At 33.4% G+C, this 16,924-nt stretch overlaps 1 protein-coding gene across 1 annotated transcript in view; it reads right to left on the reverse strand.

The window, feature by feature from the left end:
* SUPT3H (SPT3 homolog, SAGA and STAGA complex component) overlaps positions 1-16,924 on the reverse strand; it is a 443,570-nt gene that overhangs the window by 128,551 nt on the left and 298,095 nt on the right. The window contains 3 exon segments of the mRNA XM_033100778.1: positions 6,589-6,728; positions 12,787-12,877; positions 15,863-15,949. Coding sequence (XP_032956669.1) covers positions 6,589-6,728; positions 12,787-12,877; positions 15,863-15,949 — 318 coding nt within the window.

The following is a 16,924-nucleotide window of genomic DNA, read 5'->3' on the forward strand; positions in this document are numbered from 1 at the left end:
TATTATACCCAATCTTATACTATATTAAAAGAAGACCGGGTCTTATATTAATTTTTGCTCCAAAAGACGCATTACAGCTGATTGTCTGGCTAGGTCTTATTTTCAGAGAAACACAGTATATTCTTCTCTATACTTATTTTGTTTATTCTCTTCACTGGTATGCTTGTTGGGTTTTACACCAGTACCACACTATTTTGATATTAATAGTTCTACGGAATGTTATATCTGATAGCATAAATTTAACTCTGCCCTCTACTCTTCTTTAATAAAATTTCTTTTGGCTATCCTTATCTTTTCATAATTTCAAATAAATTCTAACATCATTTTATAATTTAAAAAAACTCCAGCTGAGGTTTTTGTTAAAATGACATCAAACTAATAAATTTCTTTGGGAACTGAATCATTTGCAATATTCAGTCTCTGCATCTAGGAATATAGTATTACTTTATTTATAAACTTTTCACATCACAGTACATTATTAAATATTACTTCCACATTTCTTCTATATTTCTTGTTAATAAAAAGTTTATCTCCAAATAATTTTTTTTCTTGTATTGTTTCAATTCAATTTTCTTTCTCCTCATTTTTATTTATTATTAGTGTAATATGGGGGAAACAATGGATTTTTAAAGTATCTCTATGATTTAGTGAAGACTTTAATTGGTTCTGATAGTTTTTAGATTGATTCACAAGGATTACTTAACAAAAATTACATTATCTGTACATAATAATTTTTTTAAAATAAATTTTATTGGGGAATATTGGGGAACAGTGTGTTTCTCTAGGGCCCATCAGCTCCAAGTCATTGTCCTTCAGTCTAGTGGAGGGCGCAGCTCAGCTCCAAGTCCAGTTGCCGTTTTCAATCTTTAGTGGCTGGGGGCACAGCCCACCTGTGGGAATTGAACCAGCAACCTTGTTGTTAAGAGTTCGCGCTCTAACCAACTGAGCCATCCGGCCGCCCCTCCAGCAGCTCAGCGGCAGCTCGTTGCTTTCAATCTAGTTGTGGAAGGCGCAGATCACTGGCCCATGGGGGAATCGAACCGGCAACCCTGTTGTTCAGAACTCGTGCTCTAACCAACTGAGCCATCCGACTGCCCCCATAATGATAATTTTTGTCTTCTATCAATAGCTATGCCTTTTATTTTACTGGAGAGTGCTCCCTGAACTCTGGAAAATAAAAGTGGTAATAGTGGGCATTCGAGAAGTTAATGAAACTCTGTATTTTTAAATCTATAATGATGTCTGTTCATTTGACTGAGATATTCTTTATTACAAAATGGAGGTACTTTTCTATTTCTAATTAACTGAGAATTTCTAAAAAATTGAAAAGGGGATTTTGTCAAATGTCTTTTTATCATCGACTAAAGCAATCATATGCGTATTCTCCTGTGACCTAGTTATTTTGGATATAATAGTAAGTAATACATTTTCTCATATTGAAGCATATTTGAACTCATGAAAAAAATCCTATTTGGTCTTGGTACTTCACTCATTATATATACTGCTAAATTAAAATTGCTAAAATTTTAAGATTCCTCCATCCATATTCATAAGCAAGATTATATTACACGTTGAAAAATTTAATGAGTTTTCCTTTTTTTCCCTATGCCCTGAGATAGCTTATATAGCATAATAATTAATTGTTTTATGAATGTTTAAAAGAGCTCTCCCATAAACTGGTTTGGATTCAGAGACTTTGAGGATATAATTCTTTAGCATTTCTTCCAAGGTTACTGTTCTATCCAGGTTTTCCACTTTCCATTGGGTAAAACTAATCATTTATTTTTTCTTAGAAAAACACCCATTCCACCAAGATTTACAAATATATTACTATAAAATTATATGAGAATTGATTTATCCAGTCTATAGCTATATCCTTACTCACTGCTAATATCTAGCAGCTATCTTTGTTGATTATTTTCTAACTTTATGCATTTATTTTTATATTTTCATTTCTACTTTCTGTTTATTTTGATACAAAATTTCTAATTTTAGTTGAATGTTTATTTTCATCTTTCCCAATAATAAAAGGCTTAACAGCTAAAAAGTTGTCTATTTTAAATAAAATTTTGCCCATACTTATTAAATTTTATGTGGACTATTCTCATTGCTGTTATTATCTAAACAGTCTGTGGTAGTAATTTTTAATTTATTTGTTATTGGTCTATTGGTTGCTTCTATAATCTGTTTGTTTTTTCTTTTTAAATTTTTAATCTGTTAGGATTTTATTTGTTTAATCTCTGTTATTACCTTCAGGTTTTCTTATTTTTTGCTCTGGTAAAGTAATATGCTTTACAAATTTGTACATTGTTTAGAATTTGTGTGTGTCTGTGTGTGAAAGAAAGATTCCTCATGGGCAGTTGAATAATGGTGCTTTGTAATGATTTTCAATTAAAAAATAGTAAAACCCTTTCTTTATTGATGATATATTGATCCATTACACAAAAATCAAAGTTCTTCTGGTTGCAGGTGATGGTGGGGGAGGATGGAGCTAGAGCCCCACCAATCCTCTCCTCACCTTTTCCAAAGAAGCACCAGGAGATCCTCGGGTAAGACATTAAAACTGCTGCTCATTTATAAAATGCTTTATATACATCTACTAGATGTATATAACTTAAATTTTATTATTAAACATTTTTTTCCAAAGTCAATCTGTTACATACTGAGAATGGTGTCTCCACAACAAATGTGTTCGTTCCTCTGACCTCTCCCCTCGATACCGGAAGCTTTTGCTTGCCATGTTTCAATTAATGATGATTAACATGTTGTATTTACTCTCTTCATTACAGGCAGCATCTTTCAGTAACATAACTTACTGACTTTGTACCATTTTAAAGCTTCCCTCCTGAATTCTCTTTCCTCTAAACTCCCCTTAGCATTTGAGTTTGATATCCTCTGATTGTTCTTTTACTTTCACATGTAAAAATCTAGTAAAATTGGATTTCTATTCTTATACATATAGGACACACACATATAAGGGCATAGTATATGTATGCATGCAAATGTTATGCGCATTTGTATATATTAAACTACATCTTTCGAGTATATAAATTCTGTATTTCTTAATCCTATATACATTTATATTTCAATCTTTTTCTGGGTTTCAGCTTTTAACTCCACCTTTTCAATTTTTTTGGTATTCCGTAAATATTTATCTTGCTGGGATTAGAGTTTTTTCTTTTATGATGTTATCTAAAATATTATTTTTGAACTGTTAGTTTTAAACACATTTTATTCTACTTTATAATTTTTAAAAATCATGATAGGTAGAAAAGGGGAATAGCAGAAAGAACACAGTTGAAAAACAGGAGAAGATGGAGAACATCTTTAATGCGCTTTCTAGTTTACTTAGCTCTAAAGACTGCAACCCTGGGAATCAAATCCCCGGCATCATAACCTCATTATACTTGGGGCATAACTGAATGGTATACCTGATTTCTCTGATCATTGAACCTTATGAAAAACTTTGTGTTTTTAAATCTATCACCCATCACTTCAGGTTAAATTCAGATGGCCACCTGGGATCTTATTCAATTTTAAGCCAATTTAAAAATTTTTAAAGCTGCCTTAAATTTTATGCTTTCTCTCTAGACTTCAGTATTAGGCTTCTGACTTAAAAACACAAGGTAAACAGTCCCTGGGGATTTTCGGAACCCCAATCTGTTTAAAGGCTGCTCTCTCTGGTGAGGTTCAGTCTTTGTTCTCCTATTTACTTTGATCAATTTGAGGATTAGTCAGAAGGTAAAGTTCACCCAATTTTTAAAGCACTTATTGTTCACATACCCTTCCCAAATCTAATGGTTTATCAGATGAGATATTTAAGTTGATAAATGATAAACTTGAGCTTCTCAGGTTCCTTCACAGTAGAACAGTTGGGTTTTAGGCAAAGCTCTTCTGCGAGTGATCACAGGTCCAAAGCTACCTGCAGCTTTTAGTGACCCTTTCTTGGACTTTGGTTAACATACCTACATTTACTTGATGAGATCTTAAAAATTTAGAACGTAAGCAATGGTAAAACACAGCTCTGTCATTCTGAGGTGGGGATTAGGTTGGGGATGAGAAGTGGTTGGAGAGGAGTTACGGGGATTTATGTATTATTATGTTTGCCATTTCCCTGCATCTCTTCCTTGGTCTCTCAAATACACTAAAGCAATTCTGAATATTATTTAATCTTTATTTGAGAATTCAGAAGGATCTGCAGAGATCATAGCTGCCTACTATCCATATACCTAAGTGTTAGAAATTTGTGCTAGACAAAAATAGTGTTAAGAACCATCACGATGATGGACTAGCAAGTAGAAATGGATATACAAATTCAGACTTTTTAATATTTCAAGTCACATAATACTTAATATTAATGAAATAAATTATGAGTGAACACAAAGCCTGGTGTACACAGAAATCAGCTGAAAGTAACAGGAAAGAACTCCGTGTTTTGTATGCTTGCTCAATGTTTTGAGAAAAAGCTAGGATACCAAGTGAGTTTGTATGTCTATAAATTTGTTTCTCTTCTAAACTGCATTTAAATGAAATAAAAGAAGAAAGAAAAACAATTAATAAGCTTTGCTGGTAGGTCTATACCACTTACATACATTCTAGGGGAGAACGTAGACAAAGTTTTTGCAACCGTAAGAGATGCTTAGAGGAAAATTAAATCACTGAGTGATGCCAAGACTGATTATCTTACTGCACTTTAAAAGCAAGAGATTGCAGTCTGTGAGTCCAAAGTGGTTTCATATGAACTGCCACAGTTGTGGTTTACGCTTGAAACTATAACCTGTCAAATTAGAAGCAGGCAAGGCCTATGCTCTTAATGGTTCCACTTTCTACCGTCTATAGTTATGTCTACAAGTTCAGCACTTTCATTCAGTTAAACTCTGTTATTTGGATGAGTAGAATCTCAAAACTATTCTTTTTTACCTTGGTTAGAGAAGATTTTAGTTACGATATAAAGCTTAGAGAAACTACCAATCGAATTTTTATTATATAGACGATAATTTCATCGTTAACTATTTTTATCAACTATTGATATTTTATTATCCTGGTTACCACTATGTGATACATGATGCAACGACAGGAAAGAGGTACATAAACGGCATAAGTTCCCCAGCTTTTTCTACCCTGCCTTTCCAGACATTTTATAGCCTTGAACTCGTACCTGACTGACTCATCATTTTTCCAGGCCTACAGTAGCCTGCTATTATGAGCTTAGTGTTACAACACGCTCCATTTCTTCTCTTCTCCTTGATTGTGGAATGCCCTTCTGGGCAATGGGCTTGGTTGACAGAGATTTTCCCATCAAAATTGAAAAGCTGCTTGTTCAATTTTACTAATGTTTTATATAGAGTCCTTCCTTAATGACTCTTTCTTCATGCCCATTTGTATAATATAAAAATATTTTTAAAATAAAGCATAAACATTATTTTCTCTCCGTGTAATGCATCATAACTGAAACCATGCCACTAAACAATCATATCCTGTTTAGGCCATAATGACATCAGAAATATATGTTTATCATCTGCATTGGACAACTTAGCATGTTTTTGGCCCAAGGCAAAGTTGAACTAAAACCATTTGCAGTCGTCCCAAACCAAGATAACCACACATTTCTGAGGTAATTGATACCTAAGAAGAACATTGCCTTTTAGATCACAGTTCATGATCTAAGCATACTAATTCTTTAAAGAAGATTGTTAAGGTTTACAAAGCATGTATGTCTATTGGACTTCCTCCAAAATTTAACATGAAATAATTACATTTTTAGCATGCACAGAGACTATGATAAAGCAGGCACTTAATGCAATCTTTTGGAGTTCTGAAATTATCTCTCTTGCTTAATTTAAAGAGAAGGGGGAAACGGAGTTTTTTTTTTTTTTTTTTTTTACATGTAAAAGTACTACAATAAGAAGAATGATAAGAATAATGCCTTGTATTTTGGAAGGCAGTCAAATAAAATCAATCATGATTTTTATTTTTCTAAAGTATTTAAGGAAACAATTTTATGAATAGATAGCTGAGGTAAATAGAAGACATACTTCTGTATTCATTGTTAAAACATGTCCAGGGAATCCAAACGTATGTCATTACGTTGTGTTACAGTGACAGAAAGCATGTAATTGCCCTGGATACTACCTTAGCTAGTGAGTCTGACCATAGCCTGCAATTGCAGCCTAAAAAATACTTCTTCCCACTATACGACAACAGAAATGCAGTAAAGAATTATCTAAGCCCACAAAGATAACTGGATGATTCGAACAAAAAATAAGTAAATATTTAATTATCAGTTAGCTTTTAAGGAGTAAAATAACATTAATAAAAGTAAGATCCAGAAGGAAGCTGAGGGAAATCTACTGACATTCAAAAGATAGAACAGAAAAACAGAAAACTGACGTTGTTTCTCAAAGTCAGCTCTGATGGCAGAATCTGACACCCTCCCCAGGCTACTGCACTGCACATTGCTGCTTTCAGACATGAAAACACCGACTTAGGCATTCCAGACAACATTTCAAGAACACAGTAACAGAATCGCATAGCATTGGCACTACAATGGTTATTCTACTACTGTAAAAAGGCAAGAATGTACGATACCTCCATTCTTTCTTGTTTAACGTCATCAATTTCATCATCTTCAAACATTGCCAAGAGTTCTCCTGTCTGGTCAATGGAGTTGAAAAAGTCTTGGGCGATTTTTTGTCTTTTGTTTGAATTATTACTGCCACCTGATTTGTCTGCATGAAGATAAGGAAAAAAGAAATTTATTTAATAGGTTTACATCAGCACCAATCATTACATGTATTGAATACTGAATATGAAATTCAGAATTGGAATTCTCTCAAAAAGGAGAATCTCTGCATCCAAAACAAAAGTGTCTTACAGAATTAAATCTTTTATTCATCTCGTAAGATTGAGAGAATAAAACCAAATTATCAATTACCACAATTAGTGTGAATGGACTGATTAAAATTCTTAAAAAAAAGAAAAGAAAGAAAGGCTCTCAGATTTAGAAAAAGAATCCTGCTATGGCAGGCCTAATTAAGAAACTAAATAAAAACAAAGACAAAAAGTCATCAGGACTGAGACAAATTAAAAGAAGAGAATATTATATACATTACTGTATACATTATATATATATACAAAGGGATGAGGAGATCTTATTCTTTTTTTCTTAAGAGATAAAACTACCACACTTATTTAAAAGCTAAACATAATTCTGAGAAAATTATTGCAAAAGGTTGGGAAGGAATGTAATACTGTAACAGGTAATTAATGTAGCTTACTACATAAAAAATTCAGTGTGAATTAGTGAGTGAGCAAGAACTAGATCCTAATGTGATAAATTACATGCTCATATACCAAATAAAGACAACCCAAACACCTTAGAGTGAGAGCATCCAATTTTTCACCATTAAGTATGATGTTAGCTGTGAGTTTTTCATAGATGGCTGTCTTGGGTAGTTTGAGCTGGTACAATAAATATACCATAGACTGGATGGCTAAAAAACACAAATATTTATTTCTCATAGCTCTGGAGGCTGAAGAAGTCCAAGACCAGGTGCTGGTAGACCTTTTGTCTGATGAGGGCCTGCTTCCTGGTGTGTTTATGGCCGTCTTCTTGTATCCTCCTCACAAGGCCGAGAGCGGAGAGTGAAAGCAAGCTCTCATTTCTTCTTAGAAGGGCACTAATTCCATTCACAAAGGCTCCTCCTCATGACTTAATTACTTTCCAAAGACTTTACCTCAAAATATCATCACACTTGGAGATTCGGTTTCAACCCATGAATGTTAGGGGGACACAAGCATTCAGTTCGTAGCAATGACCTTAGTCAGACTGAGAAAGTCCCCTTCTCTTCCCAGTTTGTTGAACGTGCTTTCATGAAAGACTTCTGGATTTTTTTTTAAATGATTTTTCTAAACTTATTTAAATAATCATGTGGTTTTTGTCCTTTATTCTATTAATAGGATGTATTACACAAATTGTTTTCTAATTTTAAACCAATCTTCCATTCCTGGGATAAATCTCACTTGGTCATGGTGCATAATGCTTTTAGATGTTGCTGGATTTGGTTTACTAGTATTCTGTTGAGGATATTTACATCTATAGTCACAAAGATATTAGTCTGCAGTTTGGTTTTTCTTGTGATGTCTCTGTCTGGATTTCTTATCAGGGTAATACTGGCCTTGCAGAATTGGGAAAGGATTAATATTGATTTTTAAATATTTGGTGGATTTCATCAGTGAAGTCTCCTGGGCATGGGGTTTTCTTTGGGGGAAAATTTTAAAATTACTAATTCAAACTCTTTGTTTGCCACAGCAAACTCTTTATTGCCATAGGTCTACTCAGATTTTCTATTCTTGAAGCAGTTTCAGTAGTTTTTGTCTTTATAGGACAGTAAATATCTACAGAATTGGTAATATTAACCATCTTATTTACCATGTCTGTTTCTTTTTATTTTGTTTTGTAATTTGAGTAACCATCTTGTGTCACTCCTTATTCCAATAAAGCTTTGTTACTACCCATCTCACTTACGTTGCTATTGTCAAATATATTACATATCTATTATGTTATAGACCCAACATTATACTTATATTGTTTTATACAATTGTTTTTAAATCAGTTAAGGGAAGAAAGGAAAATAAATATGAAAGTATATTGTCTCATGTTTACCTACATAATTATCTTTACAGGTGCTCTTTTGTGTGTGTGTGCGTGTGTGTGTGTGTGTGTATTCAAATTATTGTCTGGTGTAACTTGCTTTCAGCCTGAAGAACCTCCTTCAGCATTTTGAGTATGTGTCTGCTAGCAAGAAATCCTCTCAGCTTTTGTTTATCTGGCAGTATCTTTATTTTTCCTTCATTATTGAAAGATAGTTTTGCTGAATATGTTTCTTGGTTGACATTTTTTTCTTTCAGGTCTTTGAATATGTACTCCTACTGCTACTTGACCTATACTGTAATGAGAATCAGCTTTTACTAATATTGTCCCAACAATATTAGTTGCACGTGCTGAGGTGCTTTTCTGTTGCACGTGCTAAGGTGCTTTTCTCTTTTGGCTTTCTTGGTTTTCTCTTTCTCTTTGTTTTTCAACGTATCTACTAGAACATATCTGAATGTGACTCTCTATCCTACTTGAGTTTGCTAAGCTGTTTGAACGTGTAGATTAATAGTTTTCATCAAAGTTGGGAAGTTTTCAATCATTATTCTTTAAATATTTTTTCTGCTCCTTTTCTTATTTCCTTTCCTTTTGATAGTCCCATTATGAATATATTGGTTTAGTTAAGAGTATCTCATATTTATCTGAAATTCTTTTCATTTTCCTTCATTCTTTTTTCTTTGTTCTCCAGCTTGCATAAACTTTAACATTCTGTCTTCCAGTTCACTGATTTTCTTCTTCTGTCAATTCAAAGTTACTATTGAGACCTTGTACTGAACTTTTCATCTCATTCACTGTACTTTTCAATTCTAACTCCAGCATTTCCATTTGTTTCTTTTTTATAATTTCTATATCTTAGTTGATATTCTATTTTGTGAGATACTGTAATCATGCCTTCGTTTTGTTCTTTAAACACGGTTTCCTTTAATTCTTTGAACATATTTATAATAGGTACTTTGTAGTTTTTGTCTGCTGAGTCCAACATCTGGGCCATTTGCGTTGTTTGCTTCCCATACACACCTGTTTCTTTGCATACATAGTATTTTGTTGCTGTTGAAAATGGATGTTTTAGGTAATATATTGTAGCAAATTTAGATAATAATTCCCTCCCCTTCTGGGGGCTTGTTGTCATTGTGTGCTTTTTAATTTAGTGACTTGGCTGGACTAGTTCAATAAAATCTCTTCCCCTTGCAGTGCACAGACTTAGATGTAGCTCCTCAGACGGCACAGACTTGAGCATGCAAAAAGTCTCGTTAGTTACCAGGGATGACTGTGATTTTAGTCAGGTTCTCTTTGGCTGTCACTTTTCCTGATCCCTCTACTACGTTTCTGGCTGGTCTGACTCTATTGATATCACACACAGCTGTTAGTTCCCACTAATTGCTGGCTGACTGCTCTACTGTTTTTTATAATACTCTTGGGCATAAATTGCTCCACAGAGTCAGACTGATTTAAATAATGTTGGGCCCCTTTGCAGTGTCAAGGTATTGATAGATTTTAAATTTTGCTCTGAACCTAGGAGGACTTTTTATCTGCCTTTCCTTTGTTTCCGATATTAAACTTTTAGCTGATGAACTGGTTTTGCTTGTTGTTACTAGTATCAGGAAGCCACCAGTTTCCTCTTACTTGCTCACCACCAGGGTCTCCATTGTTTTTCACATGCTCTGTTTCAAATAGTCAGTTCCCTTTAGGAGGGCTACAGAGATGTTATTAAGTCCTGCCTCTTGCTCTGGGCTGAACCTGTGCACCACTGTACTGGAGGTGGGGTTGGGAAATAATCAGCTTCTCCTGAAAAGACCCTCCTAGATCTAAAAGTGGGGATTTGGTCAAGGATGGTAACCCCTTGTCTTCTAGGTTTGTCCCCTGAGGTGTGAATCTTTACTCCCTGTGAGAGAGCTAGGGTGGGGACAATGAGGGCCCAGTAGTCTCAGGCTGTCATGTCTGAGGTACAGCTTCCCCATGAATAGAGGAAGAGAAGAAGCTCCAGTCCATTCAGTTGCGCCTGCCTAGAGCTTCTGCAACATGGAGCCAGAGGAATGAGAGACGCTGAACTCCTTTCCCTCCTGGGGTGAAACTGTTGCCCTAGACTGGGAGCTGGAAAAGCAGGTACCCAGAGTTCTTGGTCACACTTGTCCAGAGTAAAACTTCTATCATATTGGGGTGGCAGGGTGGGAGAGAAGGAGACAGGTGATGGAAGTAGGTCACGGCTCAGATGCAAAAGTTTCTCACTGTTCTCAATGAGACTGAGTAGATTTTTTTTTTTAAATGCGTTTCTCTATTTGCTGTGTGCCCTTAGGATAATTTCTAAAGACTTAAAATATAATTAAAATTTTTTTTCACCAGCTAAATGTGTTTCACCGGGAAAAGAGTCTACCACACTCCTTACATGGCCATTCTACAAGGCCCTCACCAGTATGAGATGTATTTTACCTAAATATTCTATTTATAAATTGTATCAACTACTTAAAAATTTTATGTAAGACACAAAATTAGAAAATTTAAATGTAGGTAAAGAGGAAAAATGTGAAATAAATAAGGAGGAGAGGACATCAAACTGTATGATGGTGTTAGTACAACTGAATACCAGTCTCACCGCTCTGAGCTTCCTGGTGTTCGAAGCATGGTACTAACAGCTATCATTTATTCATTGGCAGGACTGTATCAGGTGCTTTTCATAAATTATGTTGAACTCTCATAATAACTCCACACGGTAAATGGTACAATTTCTGACTTATAAATGAAAAAACTGGCCCTCATATAGAGAGAAAGCAGAAGACAGGGACTGATTAAAATTCGGGTCTGTTTCGTTCCAAATCTGTATTCTTCATGCTCTATATAAAAGGCAGCATCTAAATTAATCTGGAGAACTATTTTCCAGGAATTAAATTCTATGAACATTTTAGGAATATTAAATAGGCAACCCTGATTAAACATTTGATCAGATTTTTTTTTTTTTTTTTGGCATGGCTATTACACTTGCTGATTTGTTGAGGGTAAATGAAAGTAACTAGCTCTCTTTCAAAGTTTGTTGACTCCTCAGTTGGTTTTGAGTAGTTTTCTGGGATTTTTATTAATCCTGCAAAGTTTGTTTAGCTACATTATCAATAACACCATTATGCAGTGACTGTGTTCAGTATAAAATGTATGAGTTACCTTGAAAAACACAACATACAATTGACCCTTGAACAATGTGAAGGTTAGAGGCACCAACCCCCGCAGAGACAAGAATCTATGTATAACTTTTGACTCCCCCAAAACTTAACTACTAATACCTTACTGTTGACTGGAATCCTATCAATACCATAAATAGTTGATTAACACAACTATTTTGTATGTTGTACATATTTTGTATATTATATGTATTACATACAGTATTCTTACAATAAAGTAAACTAGAGAAAGAAAATGTTACTAAGAAAATCATTAAGTAAGAGAAAAATTCATTTACAGTATTTATTGAAAAGAACTGTATATTAGTGGACCCATGCAGTTCAAACCTGTAATGTTCAAGGGTCAACTGTATTTATTTTGATTCAATAAGCAGTATTTAGTATAATAATTATCTATTTTCAGTTTAGCACTATTAGATTCTGCAACATTAATATTGTTCTAACATGGGGAATTGAGTTAGAATATTAGATTAAGGAAAAATTTCTCCTCTGTTAGGCTTTTTATAAGACATCAAACAGCATATAAATAACACACCAAAATGAGGTAGCTTTACATCATAAAAACATATCAGATACATTTACAATAAATTAACAAAAACCCATACGTATTAATTTCAAAGATGTAAGAGTTCTGCCTCCCTACATCCACAACAGAAAAATTCTGCTTGCTAAAATCAATTACGTTTTGAATCAATACAATTTTCTTAATTTCATGATATCCTGATGCAAAGCAGGTCATATTATAAAAAGAAAAAACCTGAAATACCAGATTACTTTTAAGTCACATTAAGACACCCAAGATTCAGCTACCAACTAAATAAATATTTGGCTAATTTCTAAACTACATTGTTTAACAAGAGTACACAAACTCTACTCTGATGGGAATATATACATCATACATTGCATAAATGGGTGGAGTATTGTACACACATCATTGTTTTCAGTTCAGTGTTTTGTTCAGATTACCTTCCAGGAGATCATCGTCGTCTATGCCTTTGACAATCTTTGATTTGTAGTCTCGGAAAAACATGTATTTTAGCAGTCTTCTAAGTTTTTTCTATTAAAAATATGGAATAAATAAGAAACCTTATACATATACTCACTTCACTGATTAAAAACTACTATAAGTAAATTTAATAAGTTTGTAACACAAGGTAATTGCAGAAAATACAGCAATTCTCACCATAATACTCTGTAATAAAAAATGTAGTCGTCAAATAAAACGAGCTGAAACACAAGCATTTTTAAAATCACTTTTCATTTGTAAGTATCTCACTGCTCCAGAATCATAATTACCTTTATTTTTTGGTCTTATAAAAAGTTTTACATTCTCTCTGAAGATTGTGATAAATATCACACTCTCCAAACTAAGCTGACTATACTGGATTTATGGAATTTTGTACACATTCAAGACCAAATTTCATTTTAAAAATGATTCATAAACAATCTAGACAAGGAGTTTATAACAATTGCGTTAAAAAGCCACGAACTCTCTTTTTTATTGTTTTTTATTTTTTGAGAATCTTTTATTTAGAAGAGTTGGTTTATGATTTGTAGTTTTGGAAAACATTCTGCAATCTGAGAAACATTTTTATGAAATCAAAGCTGATTAATGATGGTTGGGCATTAATGATGGTTTTCTTTAGTTTTATTAGAAGACCATAATACTGCTCAACTCTAAAAGTAACTAATAATACTTTGTAATTTGTTGTGTGCTTACACTTAGAATGTGTTATTACTGGTTCCTGACCTTCAGGTTTAAGATTCCTAATAGCGAAACCTATCGCATTTTACAAAGCTCTTTTTTACTTGATATTTTCAATAGCCCTGAGATATAGACAGCTATAATCTCCCCTTAATATATACGGAAACTGAGGTTAGAAATAGTCTTAACAGGATCAGAAGTAGAACATAACCTTTGAACCTCAGTTTCTTCATTGACAAAGAAAGCAAAGTACCTACTTTACAGGACTGTTTCGAGGAATAAATACACTGCCTAGTGTAATATGTAAAACGTAGTAGGCAGTCAACAAATATTGCTTTAATATAAACTGGAATTATTAAGGTCTTCTTGTACCCTTCTTTTCTCTTTGCTGATTCCATTCAGTATTTTAGATTTTATTTTGTCTTATATTACACCTATGTAAACTACTTTAAATTGTTTTGAACAAGGCAGCATATAAATAAAACTATTATTTTGAGGAGAAAGATGAGAACAATGGCTACTCTCGTACTACTGCAGTGTTCTTGGTTGCTAAAAAAATTCTGGTTAAGAGACCTTCTGGAGAGTAGAAAGACATTGTTGATTAGTGTACGTTCCTGAAGTTTCAATATGACTTAAAAATTTAAATTCCCCAAAAGGAAGGAAAATGTGTCAATGTGTACTATTTTTTTGTGCTAGCCTCTTTACGTCTGTCAGTGAAAAAGAAAAACTGGAGGCATTCATTCTGTAAAGCACTGATGCTAACTCCATTGTTCCCCGCAGCCGTCATAAAGAATCTTAGCCCAGGGTCCTCATTTCTGCCAAGAGCACTTTCAGGCTGCTTCCTCACAGCACCAGTGGTTATAATGCCTTTTTCTCCTTAGTCCTCCAACTATACCGATGTCAGTAAGTCCTGTATTATCTTACTATTCGCTATCTCTCTAAGTTTTTCCTCCCTATCCACTTCCAGAACCATCATGGTAAGCATATTTTGCCTTGATTACTCAACCAGCATCCTGCTTAGTTCCTTTGCATTTGCTCCATGTAATTGCATGAATCTTACCCCAGGCAGAAACCTCTACTTCAACAAACCCTACAGCCTCTCCATTTAATCATACAACTTTAAAATGCTGTGAGTCTTACATGCTTCTCCAACTAAATCATACAGATTTTCTAAACCAGATTATAGCTTCTTAAAAGTTAAGATATTTCTTTGTTCTTCCTTTATATTCCTCATACTATCTGAGAATTAATGAACTAAAAATTAATAAAACGTAATGGTAGACTGGTCAGGTAAAGTCTGTAGATCTCTGAATGCCATTGTATAAGGAAGAGAAAATACTTGATCCAATTTAATCTACCTTCGATCAATCAGAATGAAAGGTTTTACAGATATAGAGTGACTCGATATTAGAAAGGATGTTAAAAAGGTTATCCAAAAGGCAAGATGGGATGGCTTTTGATAAAAAAAAAACAAAAAAAAACAACAACAAAAAAACAGAACCACAAAGATACAAAAAGTGGTGTTAGAAAAATTGGCAAGTATAATTAAAAGGCCAGGAAAACCAATGGAAAAATGAAAAATGCAACATTAGGAACTAAGTATTGTTTGCTGACTTGTGATAGTATCTACTATAGAACACTGTGGTTATTCATTTAGTTTTTTTAACATGTGACTTTTAGATGAAACTCTTATTAAAACCAAGTAAAATTTTATAAAATATTTTCAACTAGCTACTCATGGAAGATAGTTATGACAAAATTAAACATGTAAATAAATACCAGCTTAGACATTTTAATACCAGAGTTCAAAGAATAAGAAAGATAGATCTTTAGTAAGTATATATATCTCCTCTACATTATGGTATATACTTATGCTATTGGAATATTCATCTTGATTGATTTGCTATTTTTTGTAACTTAGTGTCACAGAATAACCTTTGTATTAGAAGTTAAAAAAATTACTCTATGAAAGCCTGTAATACTGTATCAAATTAGAAGAAAAATAAATATGCCACTCAGTTTTAACTATCTCGTTCATCAAAACAGTCAATATTCAATAAATATTATGTAGCAATGAAAATGCCTAAATAGATATTTAAGGACAAGTGAGAATTAGTTATCAGCATAATTTTACATAAGTGCCCTTGCCCATGTCAAAAAAAAAAGTCAATTCTCTTGTAAACCATTTTATTGTGTAAACTATGAAGACTAAAACATCACTTCAATAGTTATGATTCCAATTTGAAAGTTGTATAACCAGGATACACAGTTTCCTTATATAAGTGTAATTAAGCACCAAACATGGCAGTTTAATACAATGAAATAGTTTTATATTACCTTATCTTTGCGCATCAAAAACAGAAGATCTTCGGCAGATATTACCCTTGCTCCCCGAAGTTGTGAAACTTCAGCTGCTTGCTGTAACTAACAACAAAGGAAATTTAGGATTTTTTCTCAATAGTCTAAATTAAATATACTACAGTCGTGATGTCTCAAGAGAGAAAAATAGAATAAGAGTTAAAAACTTTTGGGAATAATCCAGCAATCACATTAGTGCTTTTAAAAGTAAAATGTCTTATGTTTTAAGGTATAAAAAAATGCAATTAAATTAACTTATAAGCCCACCTGTAACTGATACAATAAACAGAAATCCTTGATTTCTTTCATGAAAAAGAAAAATCATGTGCAGCTTCCAGAAATGCATTAATGCACCTGAAAATAATTTTATGAAATTTTATCCTCACATCCATGTGAGCAATGGTTTCACTCAGTATCACTAGTTGAATAAGTATATTATTAATCTGAGCTCCCATGCTGGTATGATTTGAAATAGGCCCATTCAGAACTTTAAAAGATCAACAAAAACAGTAGCTGTTTCTAATATCCAAAGGAAAAAAAATAGTTTTAGTTTTGGCAAGTCTTCAGTGGGCAAAGGCTTCAGTCCATAAATCATAATATGGGACTGCATTAATTTCTTTCCACACTAATCACATGCACACAAAAAGTTAACTGTATCTGGAATGCACAACACAAAACATACTGCGTGAAAAGTTAGATTCCCCCTGAAATATTCATCTGGGTCTTTATATCTACAAAGTTGAGAGTTTTCTGGAATTCAGAAGTCCTAGAAACACAATCTTACTTGAAAATGACCTGGAAAATAAAAGAATGTGAAAGATGATAGTTCTATTTTTTGGTACAGGCAAAATCAGTTTCTTATTTTGATTAGTTGGAAGAAACATAAAATACATCCAGCTGAAAAAAAGAAAGATGCTGGAGAAAACACTACAAAAATGTGCCTGTAACTTCTTCCAAACTTCATCAAACTATAGTGATTGCACCAAAGCAACTATATCCAACATTATAAAAATATTTACATATAAAAACTGTTCCTGAATG

Source organism: Rhinolophus ferrumequinum, chromosome 3 (genome assembly GCF_004115265.2).
Source record: "Rhinolophus ferrumequinum isolate MPI-CBG mRhiFer1 chromosome 3, mRhiFer1_v1.p, whole genome shotgun sequence".
NCBI classification, from domain to species: Eukaryota; Metazoa; Chordata; class Mammalia; order Chiroptera; family Rhinolophidae; genus Rhinolophus; species Rhinolophus ferrumequinum.